Source organism: Vidua chalybeata, chromosome 18 (assembly GCF_026979565.1).
Source record: "Vidua chalybeata isolate OUT-0048 chromosome 18, bVidCha1 merged haplotype, whole genome shotgun sequence".
In the NCBI taxonomy this organism is placed as follows: Eukaryota; Metazoa; Chordata; class Aves; order Passeriformes; family Viduidae; genus Vidua; species Vidua chalybeata.
The window spans coordinates 9,175,810-9,191,447 of NC_071547.1; the positions used below are offsets into that span (position 1 = coordinate 9,175,810).

Consider the following 15,638-nt stretch of genomic DNA (forward strand, 5'->3'; position numbering starts at 1 on the left):
TCTAAGGACAAATTAGCCTGGGAAAATCAGATTTGGTTAATGACATTAAACCAGAAGGGCAGAGACAGCTACACACAGAGCTAATATGCTCAAAGCACGGGACTTATTTTTAGCATGACAAAGTTTGCAATTTGAATGAAAAAAAAACACATTTTAATAATTTCTTTTAGCATACCTTGCATATAAGCTACATTTTTAAAGTTATAGGCTCCAATACTGTAAACAAAAATGCTGCACAGAGTGACAAGAATCTCACACCTCAGCTGAAGCTCTTCCAGGTACCTTCAGAAAAGGAGGGGAGGTGCTGATCCAGGCAGGCACAGCTGCTCTGGCCTCAACTGTGCCAGGTGAGGGGGGCTCAGGGGAATTATTCTTTCTCACAGCTGCCCATGGTAGAGGGCAAGAAGGAATGTTCTTCAGGAGGCACAAAAAAGGCAACCTCTTTTATTAATAATAAGGATGATAACTAGAGGCAATGCTTATGCTGTCTTGCATTAGAACAACTGGTAGAAATCGGCATGAGTGAAGTTTTGTCTGTCCTTTAGGTTCTCCAGCACAGGCCTACAATACACACTCCATGAGAAAATGCCAGGAATCACCAAATAAAGCCAGGGGTTTTTGCATTTCCCATCTCTTTCAGCAGTGTATTGCCTGCTGTTATTAAATCTGGGACTACAGCTTCTCAGCGCAGCACAAGGGAAGGTCTCTGATTGCTGCTCCCTTCCCTCTCTGTGGGTTCTCTGCTCCCCCAGAGAACACTGCAGGGCACAGACACCTGCAGCTGGCACATAAAACCACTAAGCAAATTAAAGCACCCAGCAGCTTTCCTGAGAGCAGTTTTGCTGTCACCCCACAGCCTGTGCCCAACCCTTTTCTGTGCTGTCTGTCCTCAGAAATGTCAGCTCTAAAGTCCTCTGGCTCCACACTTCAAACCAATGGGATCAAGTGCCCTTCAAATACAATGACTGACAATACATGGATTTACTGTTTTGCTTGGCTCCTCTTCTTTGCACTGGCTTTTACTTTAGAGGAACACTCCTGGTTTTACCAATTAAGGAAGGTCAGGGAGCCGAGTCCCCTGGCAATCCCAGCTGCTGCTGGGCTGCAATCACCACAATCACCTGCACCTGAGGAACTCAGCCTTGTGCCATGGCCTAATTCACCATGCCCTGACAGTCTGCTTGAAACCAAACCATGGGTGCTGCAGATTGATTCCAAACAAAGTCCCAGGCCTTCCCTCCCATGGCATTTCAGTGCATGAGGTTTTTCAGTAATGGAATAGGAATAAACCCGAATTCTGATTGCTAAGAACATGGTGTTCTCATCATCATCAATACTAAACATTTGTGAGATACTTGGATACAGTTTTGTGGGTGATACAGACAAATTAAATGAACAGTGATTACCCTTTTTCAGGATTTTTCTTAAGAACTATGTAGTATTTCTTAAATGGAAGATTTTGTTTAGTGTGTGTTCTTTACAGAGCAGTGTCACAATTTGCTGACAGTGCTACTAAGTGCATATTTTTTTAAATTTTATTTTAAAAATAATTCTGTATATCTAACTAAAGTCCACTAAAATAAGCTTTAACCATGTATCTTACCTGACAGGGTAAGCTGGGATGTCTCAAGATGCCCTGAAACAGAGCTGTGTTATGCTGCCCATGCCATGCAGGTACTTTGTGCTGTGAGCCAGAGATTTATTTGAAGTCTCACCACTAACCAGACATTTTGCAAATGTATAGTCAAACACTGGGGAAAAGGGTGTGCTCACACTTCCCACCTCTAAAGCATGACAATGCCCAGAGCAGTGTAAGCTACTGCTTTTAGCCGAGTGTTCCCAACAACAGCTCATGGACAGAGCTCCCCTGAAAACTGAAGGGAAGTCATTTTCTTCCTTAAAATCATGAATGCAATAGCTACCAACCTGAGATGCCATTTAATGTTAGCTAAACATTACAATTTTATCAACTGTTCACAATATAAGGCAGTTTTTCTTTGAAAATCTACAAAATTACAGGAGTCAACAGTAGCTGTCAAACTTTATGTAAACATTTGAGCTCGTCCCTCCACAACATCCACCTCCAGACCAGTATGAAATCAGGTTGCTGAGGACATACAGTGAATATCCCTGGGAAACTGTGTGTTAGATTTTCAAAACTCTGTGGTTCTGAGGAGCAAAATCATGCAATGATGCCTGATTAACCAGGAGGTCATTCAAAGGCTGCTCAGACTGCCAGGAAATCACTTGTGTTATTTGTCTTTATCCAAATAGCTTTATAATTTCACCATATTTTTGTAGCAAAGAATGACAAAGAGGGATCTGAGCAATCCTCAGTGACATCTTCCATGTTTGTTTTTCATCCATTACTATTACCCAGAGCCAAAACCTAGACACCAAATGAAGTTTCTCTGTCTTCCATCATATTATATAAAAATCCCATCACTTTGTGGACACCAAATACTTCAAAACATACAATTTCTTTAATACATACAAGTCTTCATTGTTCATTAAATACAATTAATTCCAAGGTCTTTAAAATATGTGTTAAGGTTTGTACTGGTATTTCTGAAGTATTGATTTGATCTGGCCTATGCAAAGGACCCTGCAGGGATTATGCTGAATAGCATCAATTCTACTGAAGAGCAGCAACTCTGCTGGAATCCAGAGCATGTGGGGCTAGATCCAAATGAAGCAAACATCCTGCCAGGAGATTAAGAAGTGGGAGTGGTGACAGCCCAGGAGGCAGAGCAGTGTGCTGTGCCACGGGCAGGGGTTGCTCTGCCTTCCCCTTCAGCTGCACTCGCTGCCAGCCCGGAGCATCCTGTGCCAGAACCTCGGGAGTGCTCGGGGACAGCACCAACATGTGCAAAAAGGAACAGGGAATTGTGGCACTGCCTGACTGAGCAACCAGCATCTTCTTTCTACACTTGATTCCCCGGGAAGCTGAATGAGATGAAAAGAAGATCTATTGCTTTTTGCTTTGAAGTGTTAAATCTGTCTTTTCCTGTGTCCCCAGCTGGTACCAAACTTATCGAGTGGAGACAATCAGCCTGGTTTAGCTGATATCCCACAGCTGTGACTATTCTCCTTCCTGAACTGCTAACTCATGCTGCCATGCAGCAGGAATCCTATTTCTCAATGAAATCTTCAGAGGAAAGATTTATAGCTTTGCAGAAAAGCAGTAGAGAGCCCTTGGATGTATCTGCAAAATGCAGCCCAGCATTCCAATGCTGTGGATGTCTCACCATGGGCATGGGCTGGTTTGTAGCACAGTCCAGAGACAAAGGCAGTACATTGACTCCAAGCCCACAGTAAAGAGGTCCTTGATACACCAGAGTGGGAATTGATCAGTAAGAAATAAATATATATACACACACATAAATACATATTTTAAATATATATAATATATATAGTGCATATACATAATGTATTGCTTGTGTATATATAATACATGTATTCTGTATAAAAAGCTTCACATTCAAGTAAAGGTATATATTAAAATATCAAGAGAGGAGGACCTTTGGATGTTAACCTTAAACAGATAATCTACTGTAAGCAAAATTCTTTTTAGGATCATCAAGACAGGTGTTCCCCAGTTTCAAAATGTGATCAATTCAGAGGTTAGTGTTCCACTGACAACTGAGAAACACAACCCAGCGGAAAGTGAGAAAAAGGGGGGAAAATGATAATGGAAAATTATATATCATATCAAATACATTGATATATGCAAAAATCCTTTACTTAAGATATCCCATGTTTGGAGGGACAAAAGCAATGTTTTAATTCAAGTTTGTAATACAGTCCCTCAGTGGTTGTGAGTTTGTTGCAATCAAATTATCACAGCCAAAGGAAAAGGAAAATTGAATTATCAGAGGAAAGGTTGAAAATCAAAATAGTATCGTGAACCCTAAAAGACAGTTCACAAAACCTGTTATGAAATATGGCTCACGCAGCCTTGTTCTGAACCTAAAATATGAAATGTATCATGAGCAGAGAGAATATTGGATGGAAATTCTGAACCTCAGTTAGCCCTGGATTGGTTCAATGTCTAAATAGAAATTCTCTTGAGATCCCAGTGGCCTTCATCTTTGAATTGTTGAAATTATGATCACAAAATCAGTGAGTAAATCACTCTGATGTTTTACAAATGTAGATGATGAAAATACAGTGTGTATCTAATTGTGTAAATCTACAAACCATCATTTTTGCTTGAACAATGCAGTACAATTTCAGGACTGTGATCAGGGGGTTATGCAAAGTAGGCATGGCAAAACACAGCCACAGTCAAGAGGATGATGCCATTGATATTCACAATGTTTCTCCACAGTGGCACTTCACTGGTGTCTGTCAGTTTCTTCTTCAGTGCCTCTTCTTCCTCCTTGCTCAGTTTGGGACCTTTCTGTTGGTCCAAGCCACAGAACCAGTTGTAAGCTTTCCTACAGCATCCCGGGTCCTCCTGGTTTTCCTCATTAACTGGAAGGAAGAACACTCTGGTCAGGAAAGGTGAGTACAGATCATGGCACACACTTGATCTCTGGGACTGGGGACATTCCGTTCTCATTTATGGCCATAATTCGGTGTGGAAGCATTTTAGTACAAACAGTACAAGAATCAAGTTAATATTGTGTTTTCACAGGTCATCTGGGAAAAGAGGGATTTTCTGCATGTTCCAAGAGAGCCTTCTGCAGAAGACACTTGGGCCTTTTGCAGCCCAGAGACCTGGCCTGGTATTGGGGAAGCAAACTGTGCTTCAAAGCTTAAGCTCCATTTTTTCAATATTTTCTACACTCTTAATTGAAAGACAAATAAATTAATTTGAGGATACTGATGAAAAAGAGCTTGAGAGCACAACCAGAAACCCAGTAAAGAAAGCAGGTGGGTTTGCAGTCTGCTTTCATGGTGCCTTCAATCCTGACCACAACCCACTATTTGCAGCTGAATTCCCTCCCAGTACTGGAGTCACAGTTCTGCCACAGCACCTCTGACCCAGAGCACTGCCATTGGTTTAGTCCTAGAGCTGCCACCCAGGTACCAAGAGAATAAGATTCTATTCCTTCAAATCCACTTCACTTCTGATTTACACTGAGCTTGAGAGATTGGAAAAGGCAGCTATGAGCCACTTAAATCTGTGGGGGCTGAGGATTTGTTGCTGGGGAGAGGGAGGATGTCTTCAACTTTCAAGCATGTTAATGTTCCTTCAGGAATGAAACAGGGATACTCAAATATATGACAGAATCTCTAGGTATTCAACAGTTACCTGATTCATTATCTTTTTCATCAGCTCTGTCCTGCTCCTCATCTGCATCGAGATCAATCCGTTCTTCTTTGCTGTGCCGCAAGGACCAGCACAAGCGGTAAAGCTGCCACGGAACAAAAGGACCTGAATTGATCATGGGCTGACTACACAGAGACCAACCAGCCTGGCCAGCACCTGAGCTGGCTGTAAGACCACAGCATCCCAAATGTCTGGGATGTCCCAGGCTACTAGGAGTCACTGAAGATCTGTGACAGGTAAATGAAGACTATTTCCTTTGCTTTCTTACAAGAGCTGTATGCTGGGGGCGGCTGAAGTGTCGAGAGGTAACACACCAAGTGTGAACTGGTGGTTTCATTGTGTTCCATTTCTTGAGGAGCAGGACTGCAGTAATACTCACATGTACATCAGGAATGGGCTTGGTCATGAAGGAGACTGCCAGGATGACGATGGCAGAAACCCCGAAGAGGATCAGTGCAAAGTAAAGGTAGTGAATGCCACAGATGATGAAGGGGCAGTTGGAAGGGGCCACACAGCTGCCAGTTCCGTAGGCAAACTCTGCAATCATCCTGCTGAGTCCAGCCAGCAGCCCAATGATCAGGCCCCAGAAGGCACCCTGCAGACAAGGGTGTGACAAGAAGGGATCAAAATGAGTCATTTCAAGCATGGAAATAAACTCTGAGCTCTCAAACAGTTGCTGGAGGAAACATGGATGTAGTAACATGGATGTGTTACAATGGCTTTGGTGTGTGGGTTTTAACTCAGATGCTTTCAGTGACCTTATTTACAGCTCAGTGTATAAGTACAACTGAAAGGGGCAATGAACAGCTCTGAGATGTCAGGCACACCTCAGGACACCACCTCCAGACTATTTCTCACAGTCCATCTGGCTCCACACAACTGTCCCCTTCTACAGACAGGTTTCAGCCATGGATTGCACACCCCAGGGGCTGTTCTCATACCTTTTTACCTTTGAGGTCTTAATCCCTGTCAGCTCTGGCACGATGGAACCAGCCAGAATGTTGTGTCATCCTTCCTGAAATGTGTGTCTGGTTTACCTGCTAATGGCCCTGAGAAATTACTTAATTCTCAGCACTCTTGGTGGGTGCCTGGTGTACAGTACCCCAGCCCAAAGTATAACAGACACACAGGTATGTGTGGGCACAAACTGAAATATGGGAAATTCTGTTTAAACATAATTTTTGTTGTTTAACTCTAAAGGTGCTTGATCATTGGAACAGGTTCCCTAGAGACACTGTGGAGTTTCCACTCTTGGGGATATTCAAAACCCAACTGGACAGGATAGGTAGTTTGAGAGTAAGAGGTGGTTTGTTTGGTAAAGCAGCTTGGTGACCAATATCCTAAATGAAAACCTTCAAATATGTGTCCGTAGATTATCCTTTGAGCACACTTCTTGGCAAAGGGATAGGTAACCTAAGCTCCAGAGCTATCTATGAATTCCTAGGTGACTGTTTATCTATCAGACTTCGAAAAAACTTTATCCAACTCATCTCTGAAATCTCAGGCTTTGGGGTATGGAGACACAAAATCCCTGGGCTATACCAGGATTAAAATAAACAGGAAGAAGTCGCTCATAACAAAAAAAAAAAAAAAAAAAACAAAAAAAAACAGTTCTCCCCAATTCCTAAAGGAATGGCATGCCTGTTTCCTAATTTGCACTTACCTGCTCATTGACACGCTTGCAGAAGATACCAAGCAGGAAAACAGCAGCAATGGGAGGTCCCAGGTAGCTGGTAACAGACTGAATGTAATCAAAGAGCTGCCCACTCTGAGCTGACTGCACCACAGGAACCCAGGCAATGCTGATGCCAATTAAGAGTAACATAAATGCCCTGTAAACATAGCCAGATATTCAATTAGCCATCTGCTTAGAAGTATCTATGATCTATCAGAAAGAAAAAAGAACATCAATTAATCAATAATTTACATGTTCATTTTGTATTTCAACTAGTGAAATCAATTATAACGGCAAATTAGCACTGAACAAACAAAAGAAATCCAAATTGGGTATTGTGTATGTCAAATATTCATCAGCACATAGTTAAATATGCAATCAAAACATACAAAATCACTTTTCTCCTGTGGTTGTTATGTCCAGAGACAAATCAATAGCAGATGAACTAGAAGCAGTTCATTGACGCTGCACTCTGGTGCAGCACGGAGCCCAGGACGGTAATGTAAAAGATTTTCCTTCCAACAGCAGTGGGAAGCAGTGACAATTAGCTCGGCTGCCTCCCGCACACCGGGTGCTCCCCGGGGAGCGCGGGGCGGGACAGCCGCTCCGGCCGCGGGAGGCCCGTGCCGCCCCGCCGGGCCGGCTGCGGCCGCGCTGCCTCCGGGAGGAGCCTGAGCCGAGCCTGAGCCTGAGCCGAGCCTGAGCCGAGCCTGAGCCTGAGCCTGAGCCTGAGCCGAGCCTGAGCCTGAGCCTGAGCCTGAGCCTGAGCCTGAGCCTGAGCCGAGCCTGAGCCTGAGCATGAGACTGAGCCTGAGCCGAGCCTGAGCCTGAGCATGAGACTGAGCATGAGACTGAGCCTGAGCATGAGACTGAGCCTGAGCCGAGCCTGAGCCTGAGCCTGAGCCTGAGCCGAGCCTGAGCCCGAGCATGAGCATGAGACTGAGCCGAGCCTGAGCCGAGCCTGAGCCTGAGCCTGAGCCTGAGCCGAGCCTGAGCCGAGCCTGAGCCTGAGCCGAGCCTGAGCCTGAGCCTGAGCCTGAGCATGAGACTGAGCCTGAGCCGAGCCTGAGCCTGAGCATGAGACTGAGCCGAGCCTGAGCCTGAGCCTGAGCCTGAGCCGAGCCTGAGCCTGAGCCGAGCCTGAGCCTGAGCCTGAGCCTGAGCCTGAGCCGAGCCTGAGCCTGAGCCTGAGCATGAGACTGAGCCGAGCCTGAGCCTGAGCCTGAGCCTGAGCCTGAGCCGAGCCTGAGCCGAGCCTGAGCCGAGCCTGAGCCTGAGCCTGAGCATGAGACTGAGCCGAGCCTGAGCCGAGCCTGAGCCTGAGCCGAGCCTGAGCCTGAGCCGAGCCTGAGCCCGAGCCTGAGCCTGAGCCGAGCCTGAGCCTGAGCCCGAGCCTGAGCCCGAGCCTGAGCCGAGCCTGAGCCTGAGCCGAGCCTGAGCCCGAGCCTGAGCCCGAGCCTGAGCCTGAGCCTGAGCCCGAGCCTGAGCATGAGACTGAGCCGAGCCTGAGCCTGAGCCGAGCCTGAGCCTGAGCCCGAGCCTGAGCCCGAGCCTGAGCATGAGACTGAGCCGAGCCTGAGCCTGAGCCTGAGCCGAGCCTGAGCCGAGCCTGAGCCTGAGCCTGAGCCCGAGCCTGAGCATGAGACTGAGCCTGAGCCTGAGCCTGAGCCGAGCCTGAGCCTGAGCCTGAGCATGAGACTGAGCTGAGCCTGAGCCTGAGCCTGAGCCTGAGCCGAGCCTGAGCCTGAGCCGAGCCTGAGCCGAGCCTGAGCCTGAGCCCGAGCCTGAGCCCGAGCCTGAGCCCGAGCCTGAGCCCTAGCCCGAGCCTGAGCCTGAGCCGAGCCTGAGCCGAGCCTGAGCCTGAGCCCGAGCCTGAGCCGAGCCTGAGCCCGAGCCTGAGCCCGAGCCTGAGCCCTAGCCTGAGCCGAGCCTGAGCCGAGCCTGAGCCGAGCCTGAGCCTGAGCCTGAGCCTGAGCCCGAGCCTGAGCCCGAGCCGAGCCTGAGCCTGAGCCTGAGCCTGAGCCGAGCCTGAGCCTGAGCCTGAGCCTGAGCCCGAGCCTGAGCCCGAGCCGAGCCTGAGCCCCAGCGCTCGGGCTGCGCACAGGGGAGGCTCGGCCGCGCTCACCTGCCAGCCAGCATCAGCTCCTTCTCAGATGGCCGTGTCCGAATTTTGGTGTAAATGTCCATCGTGAACAAAGTGCTGGCACTGTTGAAAATGGATGTCAGGGAGCTCATAAGGGAGGCCAGCATGACTGACAGCATCAGACCCCGCAGACCTGGAACACAAAGGTGGGAATGGGGATGAGCATTCCGGTACCTGGCACCAGCTGTTTGTCTGACCCTTTCCATCGGCCAGCTCTGAGCGTGTCTGGCACATTTATGTGCCTGACATAAAATCCTGCCTGACATTCCCTTGCTGGGCAAGCAGAGCTTGCAAAAATCTATTTACAGCAGTGCCAGGGAAACCCTTGAGCTTTTAGCACGTAGGTACTTCTTTAGTGAATTCTGCCTGATTAAATGCTGGAATAAAAAGAAAATAATATTAAGCAGACTTTTCCCAACAATTATAAAAATAATTCCTTTTGTTTGCAGGAAAGTTCTCACTTGCTTGTCGTATATTTGTGAACCAGGTATTTGCCAAAAAAAACAAGTTTCTTTTACTGTCTGAAAACCAGAATAAGCCACTTTTCCAGGTGGTCTGGTCTGGTCACAGAGCATGGGGAAGTACTGCAGGATATTAACAACAGTTATCAAAGGATGGGAAAGTACCAAAGCTATCAGGGAAGTGCCATGGTCTCTGTAATATCATAATCTGGCTTTTTTGCCTTACAAGCCAGCACCCATCTCTTTGGGGTTGGCAGGAGGACCACAGGAATAGGCCTCCAGCTCAGAGATCCTGGCAGAGAGTCTTTTATAAATCATTGGCCAAGCAGGTTATATTTTACCTTCACAAAAAGGGAGCTCATTTACCATTTCAGCAGGCAGTATGTGCCAGCTGAGGGCTGACACTGTCAGTGTGGAGCTATTCTGCACCTACAGCTAATAGAGACAGCCCCTTTGGTTAATAGTACGTAATTCTAACAAGAATTCTGGAACTAAATATGGGTCTTGGACTCCCTCTATCACTTGTTTTTACAGTCTGGCTTTCCTAAAACAAAGATACAACAAATACAGACAGTGTCTTACCATTTGGCATAAGCTCCACTACCATTTTTGGGTAAGCAATGTTTGTACAGCCCACTGCGGTGCCACAGTAGCGCTGACAGACTTCAGGCACAACACAAGCCACCACATCTGAGGAGAGGATAATGAGACACTGAGACAAGGTCATGTAAACAACAGATTGCTCCCAAATTAATAGAGCTTCTAGAATGTATCTCTGTGTTGAGCCACCGGATTGACACATTTGACTTCATCCTTGGTTTGCTGGCAGGGAGGAAGGTGATTCCAAACCTCTTTCCTTCCTCTCTAAAAGAATATTGACAAGTGCTGCAGGTCAAAAGACAATCTGCACTCATTTGTCAGACCACTCATTTGTTCAGGGCTGAACAACACAAGGAGAGGAACACAAAGCCCACTCCCTGCAGCCTGAACCTCTCTCCTCTGCCTGCTGGCAAACACAGCCAAACTCTCTGCCAGTCAGGGAGATGGGAAAGTGGCATTTCCCCATGCTGCCCTTGGGACTGCCCATGGCCCAAACCCTGCAGTCTATGACTGATGGCCCTGTCCCTCCAATTGCCAGCACAGTATCTGTCCTGGACAGCATTTTTCACTCATTCAGTCACAGTGGGGCTGTAACAAACTTACAGGTGGGGAGGGATGCTGTGGAATTTCTTTCCCCTAAAACAGACAGCAATAGTATTAGCAGAAACCTGGGATCAGGGAAAAGAGGAAGGCCTGTGGCTTCTAACAGTGCAGTTAGCTGAAGGTCCCTGGACCATTTGGATGAGAAGATGACAATCTAACAGGTATTTTGGAAGGGACAGAGAGATTGGCAATGAAAGGCAGGCAGCAAGAACTTTGCATTTCCGTATCCACATCATACCTGTGTACAAAATGCGGCTGATCATTCCAGGCATCACTATGATAAACATGGGCAAGAGTTTGAGGTAGCCACACATGATACAGCCAGCCTTCACATGGGACATGTTCTTGCCAGAGAGACATCTTTGGACAATAACCTGTCAATGACACATGGCAGCTGTAACATTTCCATGATCACACCATGCCATGTTCCACATACAAGGTACTTCTTAACTTCTGTGATAGCAAAAGAGCCTATTGAGCATTTCTGCCACTAGGAAAAAGGAAAACTACGTGAAAATCAAATAATATGTTTGAAATAAGTAAAGGAAAATATTACTTATCCGGTGGGTGTTTGAGGGGTAAGACTTCTCTCACAAGAAGTTTTTAAAGCAGACAGACTAAAAAGCCAAAAAGGAATGGAATATTTAACTGAACAGTAAATACAGTTACATTGGGGATTTTGTTAATTTGTTGAGAATTCATGATGATCTTTCTCACAATTCAGGATGCAGAGAGATCATTTGTTAAAGACACATTCACATGTTGCAGGAGCAGGAGCACATTTTTCTTTACTCATGTCAGTGTGATCTCTTGAGGAAACTGGACAGTAGGTTTTAGAGAGAAAGAAGGATGACTGGGGAAGAGTCTCCAGACTGAAAGATCAAACATATAAAGAACATCACCCCAGGACCATGCAAGCAAAGATGAAAGCTGCATATATAGGAAACAAACATGTCTTACTGAAAAGGGAATGGTATCTAGACCCAGTCTAACAAAGGTCATTCGTTCCATGGCTTCCTAAGTAAGCATTCACAGCCCAACCTCTCTGTTTTCACACGTGGTCACACATAAAAAATGAGAAACGAGGTAGACACGGTGTCTGCTGGTCAGAGGTGTGCAGGAAGATTTGAAAGAACACCCATTCCATTTTCTTTCATGTCTCATTTTCTCTCATCTTACATGAGAGATGCTTTGAGACCAGGAACTGAAAAGTCACTGACCAGTGTTGAAATAACAGCCAGTTCTGTGGCCCAGCTTTGCATTACAGGGGAAGATGACACTGGAGCACAGAGCTCTGTGTTTGGCCTTTGCAGGGCTCCCACATTACCTGATCTGTGCACCAGTACCACATGGCAAGGATGCTGAGGCCAAAGACGAGCCCTGGCCACGGCAGGTCCCCGCTGGTGGCGTCTCGGAAGATGTGGAAGGCGTCCCTGCGGGGAGTGTAGCACGCGGGATCCACCGCCGTGTTCCCATAGGAGACGTTGGATGGAATCGCCTCCATGTACTTCTGCATGAAAGCCTCATACCCTCCTACTTCAGCAAATGCTGAAACACAGAAAATAAAAGTAGCAATAAAGGATTTATTACTGAAATCTCAGAACTTGAGAGTGTGAGGAGAAAAGCCTCCTTCATGTGGACATAAAAATCCTGTCATGGGATGCTGTTTATTACCTTACACATTCACTTGTGCTTGGGAGACAGAGTGACTCAGTGACTAAAGATGCCTGACTTTTGGCAACATGCCTGTTTTCTTCCCTGATAAATACATACAGGAGCTGAAACCTCCTGGTTAACACTGCAGGATTCATTCCTGTAGCCACTGCAAGACTTGTGGCTGAACATTCCAGTTTAACTCATCTGATTTACTTACCAAATCCCATGAGAATAAAGGATCCCAGTACCATGATGAACGTTTGTAAGGTGTCCGTGTAAATCACAGCTGCAAGGCCACCTGATGGCACAGAAGTCAGGACAAATAAGTTAGCCCTGGGCAAATGTCTCAGTGGAAATGCTTTTTTCTTTTTTTCCCTTTTCTCACCACCTCTGTCTTTCAAGGACCACTATAAATAACCCCCCTTTCAGGTTTTCATTTCTCCCTTTTTCTCCACCTCTCTTTCTTCTGGCTCCCTCAACATCTGATTTATCAGACTACTCTGCAAACTCACCTGTGATGGTGTAAAGAGCAGTAATAGAAAGCAGGATAATTATGGCCAAATAAAGATTCAGCCCTATGGCCAGCTGGATAAATACAGCTCCAGAGAAGATGTCAGCCTAGAAAAGAAAAAAATGGTAGGTTCAGCAATGTTTAGGTTCATGGTGACATATTAGAGTTCCATGATGAGGGCACACAACTCTGCCCCTTGTAGTACTGCACACACAAATCAAAAAGAAAATAGAAGCCATTTTTGTGCACCTGCCAGTGTCCCCTCAGAACTGTGGAGTTCTTAGTACCAGAGGTGTAACACTTCTCAGAGAATTTCCAGGCCTTTTTTAACAGGGTTGTTTTTTCTAGACAGTTACCTCACTGCTCAGTACTTAGGCACTAAGAGACAGATCCAAAACAAACTGCTTAAAACTGAGTGTGAGTTCCCTTTGCTGCTGTGTGCAGGGCTGGGCTGTGTGACACCTCCAAGACGCGGAACAGTTCTCTTCCTTCAGTGTCACCCCACAAAACTCTTTCCCTTTACTGCTCACGTGTGGTGTAGCTCGTCCTGCTGGCTCAGGACAAATTTGCATTTGCATTAAAGGCAAACATCTTACATGGTTTTTCCATTTTTAAGTTCCTGTCAGAAGAACTGACAGCAGCTGGCTAAGAGAGGAAACCTTTAGCTCTTGCGTAAGGAAGGAATTGTTCAGGTTTCAGAGTAACACTGGGACGTTAATCCCATTAAATCAGTTCCTGATTTAGAGATAATTGGCATCAATGTTATTTATACAAGTTTGCAATCAGAGTAATCTGCCCCGGTGCACTTGTGATGCCTTACTGTAAGTTATGCTGTCATTCGAGGTTGCTCCTGAGCATGCAGCTCATGGGCTGCTCTGCCCATGGAGGGCTCTGCACAGGGACTGCCATCCTCAGCTGACAGCGAGTCCCCGTGGGCTTCGCGAGCTGAAGCAAAGACACACAGCTGTGCCCAAGCCCTGGGCTGCAGCCTCCCACAGCAGCCCTGCGGGGGGCTCCGGGGGCCGGCCAGAGCCGGGAGCACAGCCCAGCCCCGCTGCTGCCCGGGGAGAGCGGGGCACACACCCCGACGGGGAGTGATGCAGCCTGGGAGATGGGAGAGAAAACCCATCTTCACCGGAGACACCGAAACTGAGGCTGCAGGGCAGGAGCTCGCCCTGGCTCCTGCTGAAGAACGAGGAAGAGGCCGGAGCTGTGCGGCCGCGCTGCGGTGCCAGCGGACAGCTCCTTCTGTGGAGCAGAGTCACAGCAGAGTCCCACTGCCAAAACTCTGCCTCTGGAGCAGATTTCTTAGAGGCTTTCCTGTGGCGCTGGGAACCGGGGGCTGTCAGACCATATCCTCTGCCCCATCTCTCTGTGGTAATGTGTTTCTTATCTTTTCACACCACTAATCAGTCTGTGTTCCTGACTTCCCTTTTATTGTTCTTGGCTTTAATTTATCATTAAATATTGATGGGCCTAAAATGATTCCCACAAAGAAATGTATAGTTAATTATTGAGCATTCTGAGAAATGTATCAGCTTCTTCAAATTGCTGAGTTATCTTCCAGCTTCACTGCTCCTCCTCCCCAGTAAGATTATTGCCTTCCAATAATTCCCTGTTTCATTCATACTCTTTTATAGACAATCTTTAGCTAGTCTCTTATTAGAGTCACTCTTTCCTTTACACTACAGGCTATCTCTGCAAAGGCAGGGATCACAAAGGAACAGCTGGCCAGACAAGTGCCAGCTGGGTGTACCCTGTGGGTGCCAGAGCAGGGGCACCTACCCCTGCACTCCTAGGAGAAGGTTATTCTTCTCTTCCTCTTTCCCCTGGGAAGTCTATGGCCATAGATTTCCTACTGAAATTATGCACAATGAACAGAGAGAAAATGCTGTAACAGGTTTAGAAGTTCCAGTTTATGATTTCTGATTTCTTCAAAAACATTCAGACCTTAATTCCTTTTTGTCTTATCATAACTTAGCCTATTACTATCCATCAATACTTTATTTCTACCAGACCATTTCCTTTGGCATAATATCATCAACACAGTGGCTAAAAAGCCTCTGCAAGCTGCTATGGGCCCTGCTCACAATGTGCTGCACACTTAGGGAGCAGGTACAGGTGAGGTCCCTGTATGAGCAGAAATTTCTGTATGACAGAAATCCTTGGGGCTCAAAAATCATGTGTATCCTGATCCCAAGGATGAACTCCTTGCAGCACGTCCTTGTCTGTCAAGTGGCTGATTAGCCCCAAAGCATGGTAGGAAATCAACAAAACCCACAGAACATGTGCAGGGAAAGAGAAATGGAAAGAACGCTGGAGAGGTGTGTGAAGGGAATCTGATCCTCACACAGTGGTGGCACTGTGCCAGAAAGCACAGCAGGAGTCACACGACCTGATTTGTGATTCTGCTCCCTAGAAAGCATTGCTGTAATTATATTATTAAGTACACTACATAATATTTCAACACAGCAAGGAAGAAGCACATGAAATAACTACCCCAGAAGCAAGAGATGCCACTCTTCTGCAAGGATAAGAGGCAGTGAGAATTGCTGGGGGGTGTGACCTCCCATTCAGGGCAGGGCAGCAGCCCATCCTTCTCCATCAGATCTCAAAGAGCCCCAGAGATCACAAAGGAGTGTTTGCCGAGGCAGCGCTGCGGGAAGTAAAATACAATGGCTTGTCAACACGTGGATGTATGTGGATATCCA

The 15,638-nt window shown here is 46.6% G+C and overlaps 1 protein-coding gene and 1 long non-coding RNA gene across 4 annotated transcripts in view; one reads left to right on the forward strand and one right to left on the reverse strand.

Moving 5' to 3' along the window:
* Positions 1-3,389: 3,389 nt before the first annotated feature.
* SLC5A1 (solute carrier family 5 member 1) overlaps positions 3,390-15,638 on the reverse strand; it is a 42,817-nt gene continuing 30,568 nt past the window's right edge. For all 3 annotated transcript variants that reach the window (XM_053959621.1, XM_053959622.1, XM_053959620.1), the window contains 10 exons: positions 12,929-13,034; positions 12,634-12,714; positions 12,088-12,308; positions 10,999-11,134; positions 10,140-10,247; positions 9,079-9,229; positions 6,942-7,110; positions 5,658-5,873; positions 5,261-5,363; positions 3,390-4,476 (listed from right to left, as the gene is read on the reverse strand). In XM_053959621.1, coding sequence (XP_053815596.1) covers positions 4,253-4,476; positions 5,261-5,363; positions 5,658-5,873; positions 6,942-7,110; positions 9,079-9,229; positions 10,140-10,247; positions 10,999-11,134; positions 12,088-12,308; positions 12,634-12,714; positions 12,929-13,034 — 1,515 coding nt within the window. In that variant the 3' untranslated portion in view covers positions 3,390-4,252. The remainder of the gene's footprint in view (positions 4,477-5,260; positions 5,364-5,657; positions 5,874-6,941; positions 7,111-9,078; positions 9,230-10,139; positions 10,248-10,998; positions 11,135-12,087; positions 12,309-12,633; positions 12,715-12,928; positions 13,035-15,638) is intronic.
* Positions 4,388-5,368, forward strand: LOC128797243 (uncharacterized). Its single transcript, XR_008434065.1, has 3 exons — positions 4,388-4,506; positions 4,640-4,878; positions 5,285-5,368. It is a non-coding gene; the product is annotated as an uncharacterized LOC128797243 (long non-coding RNA).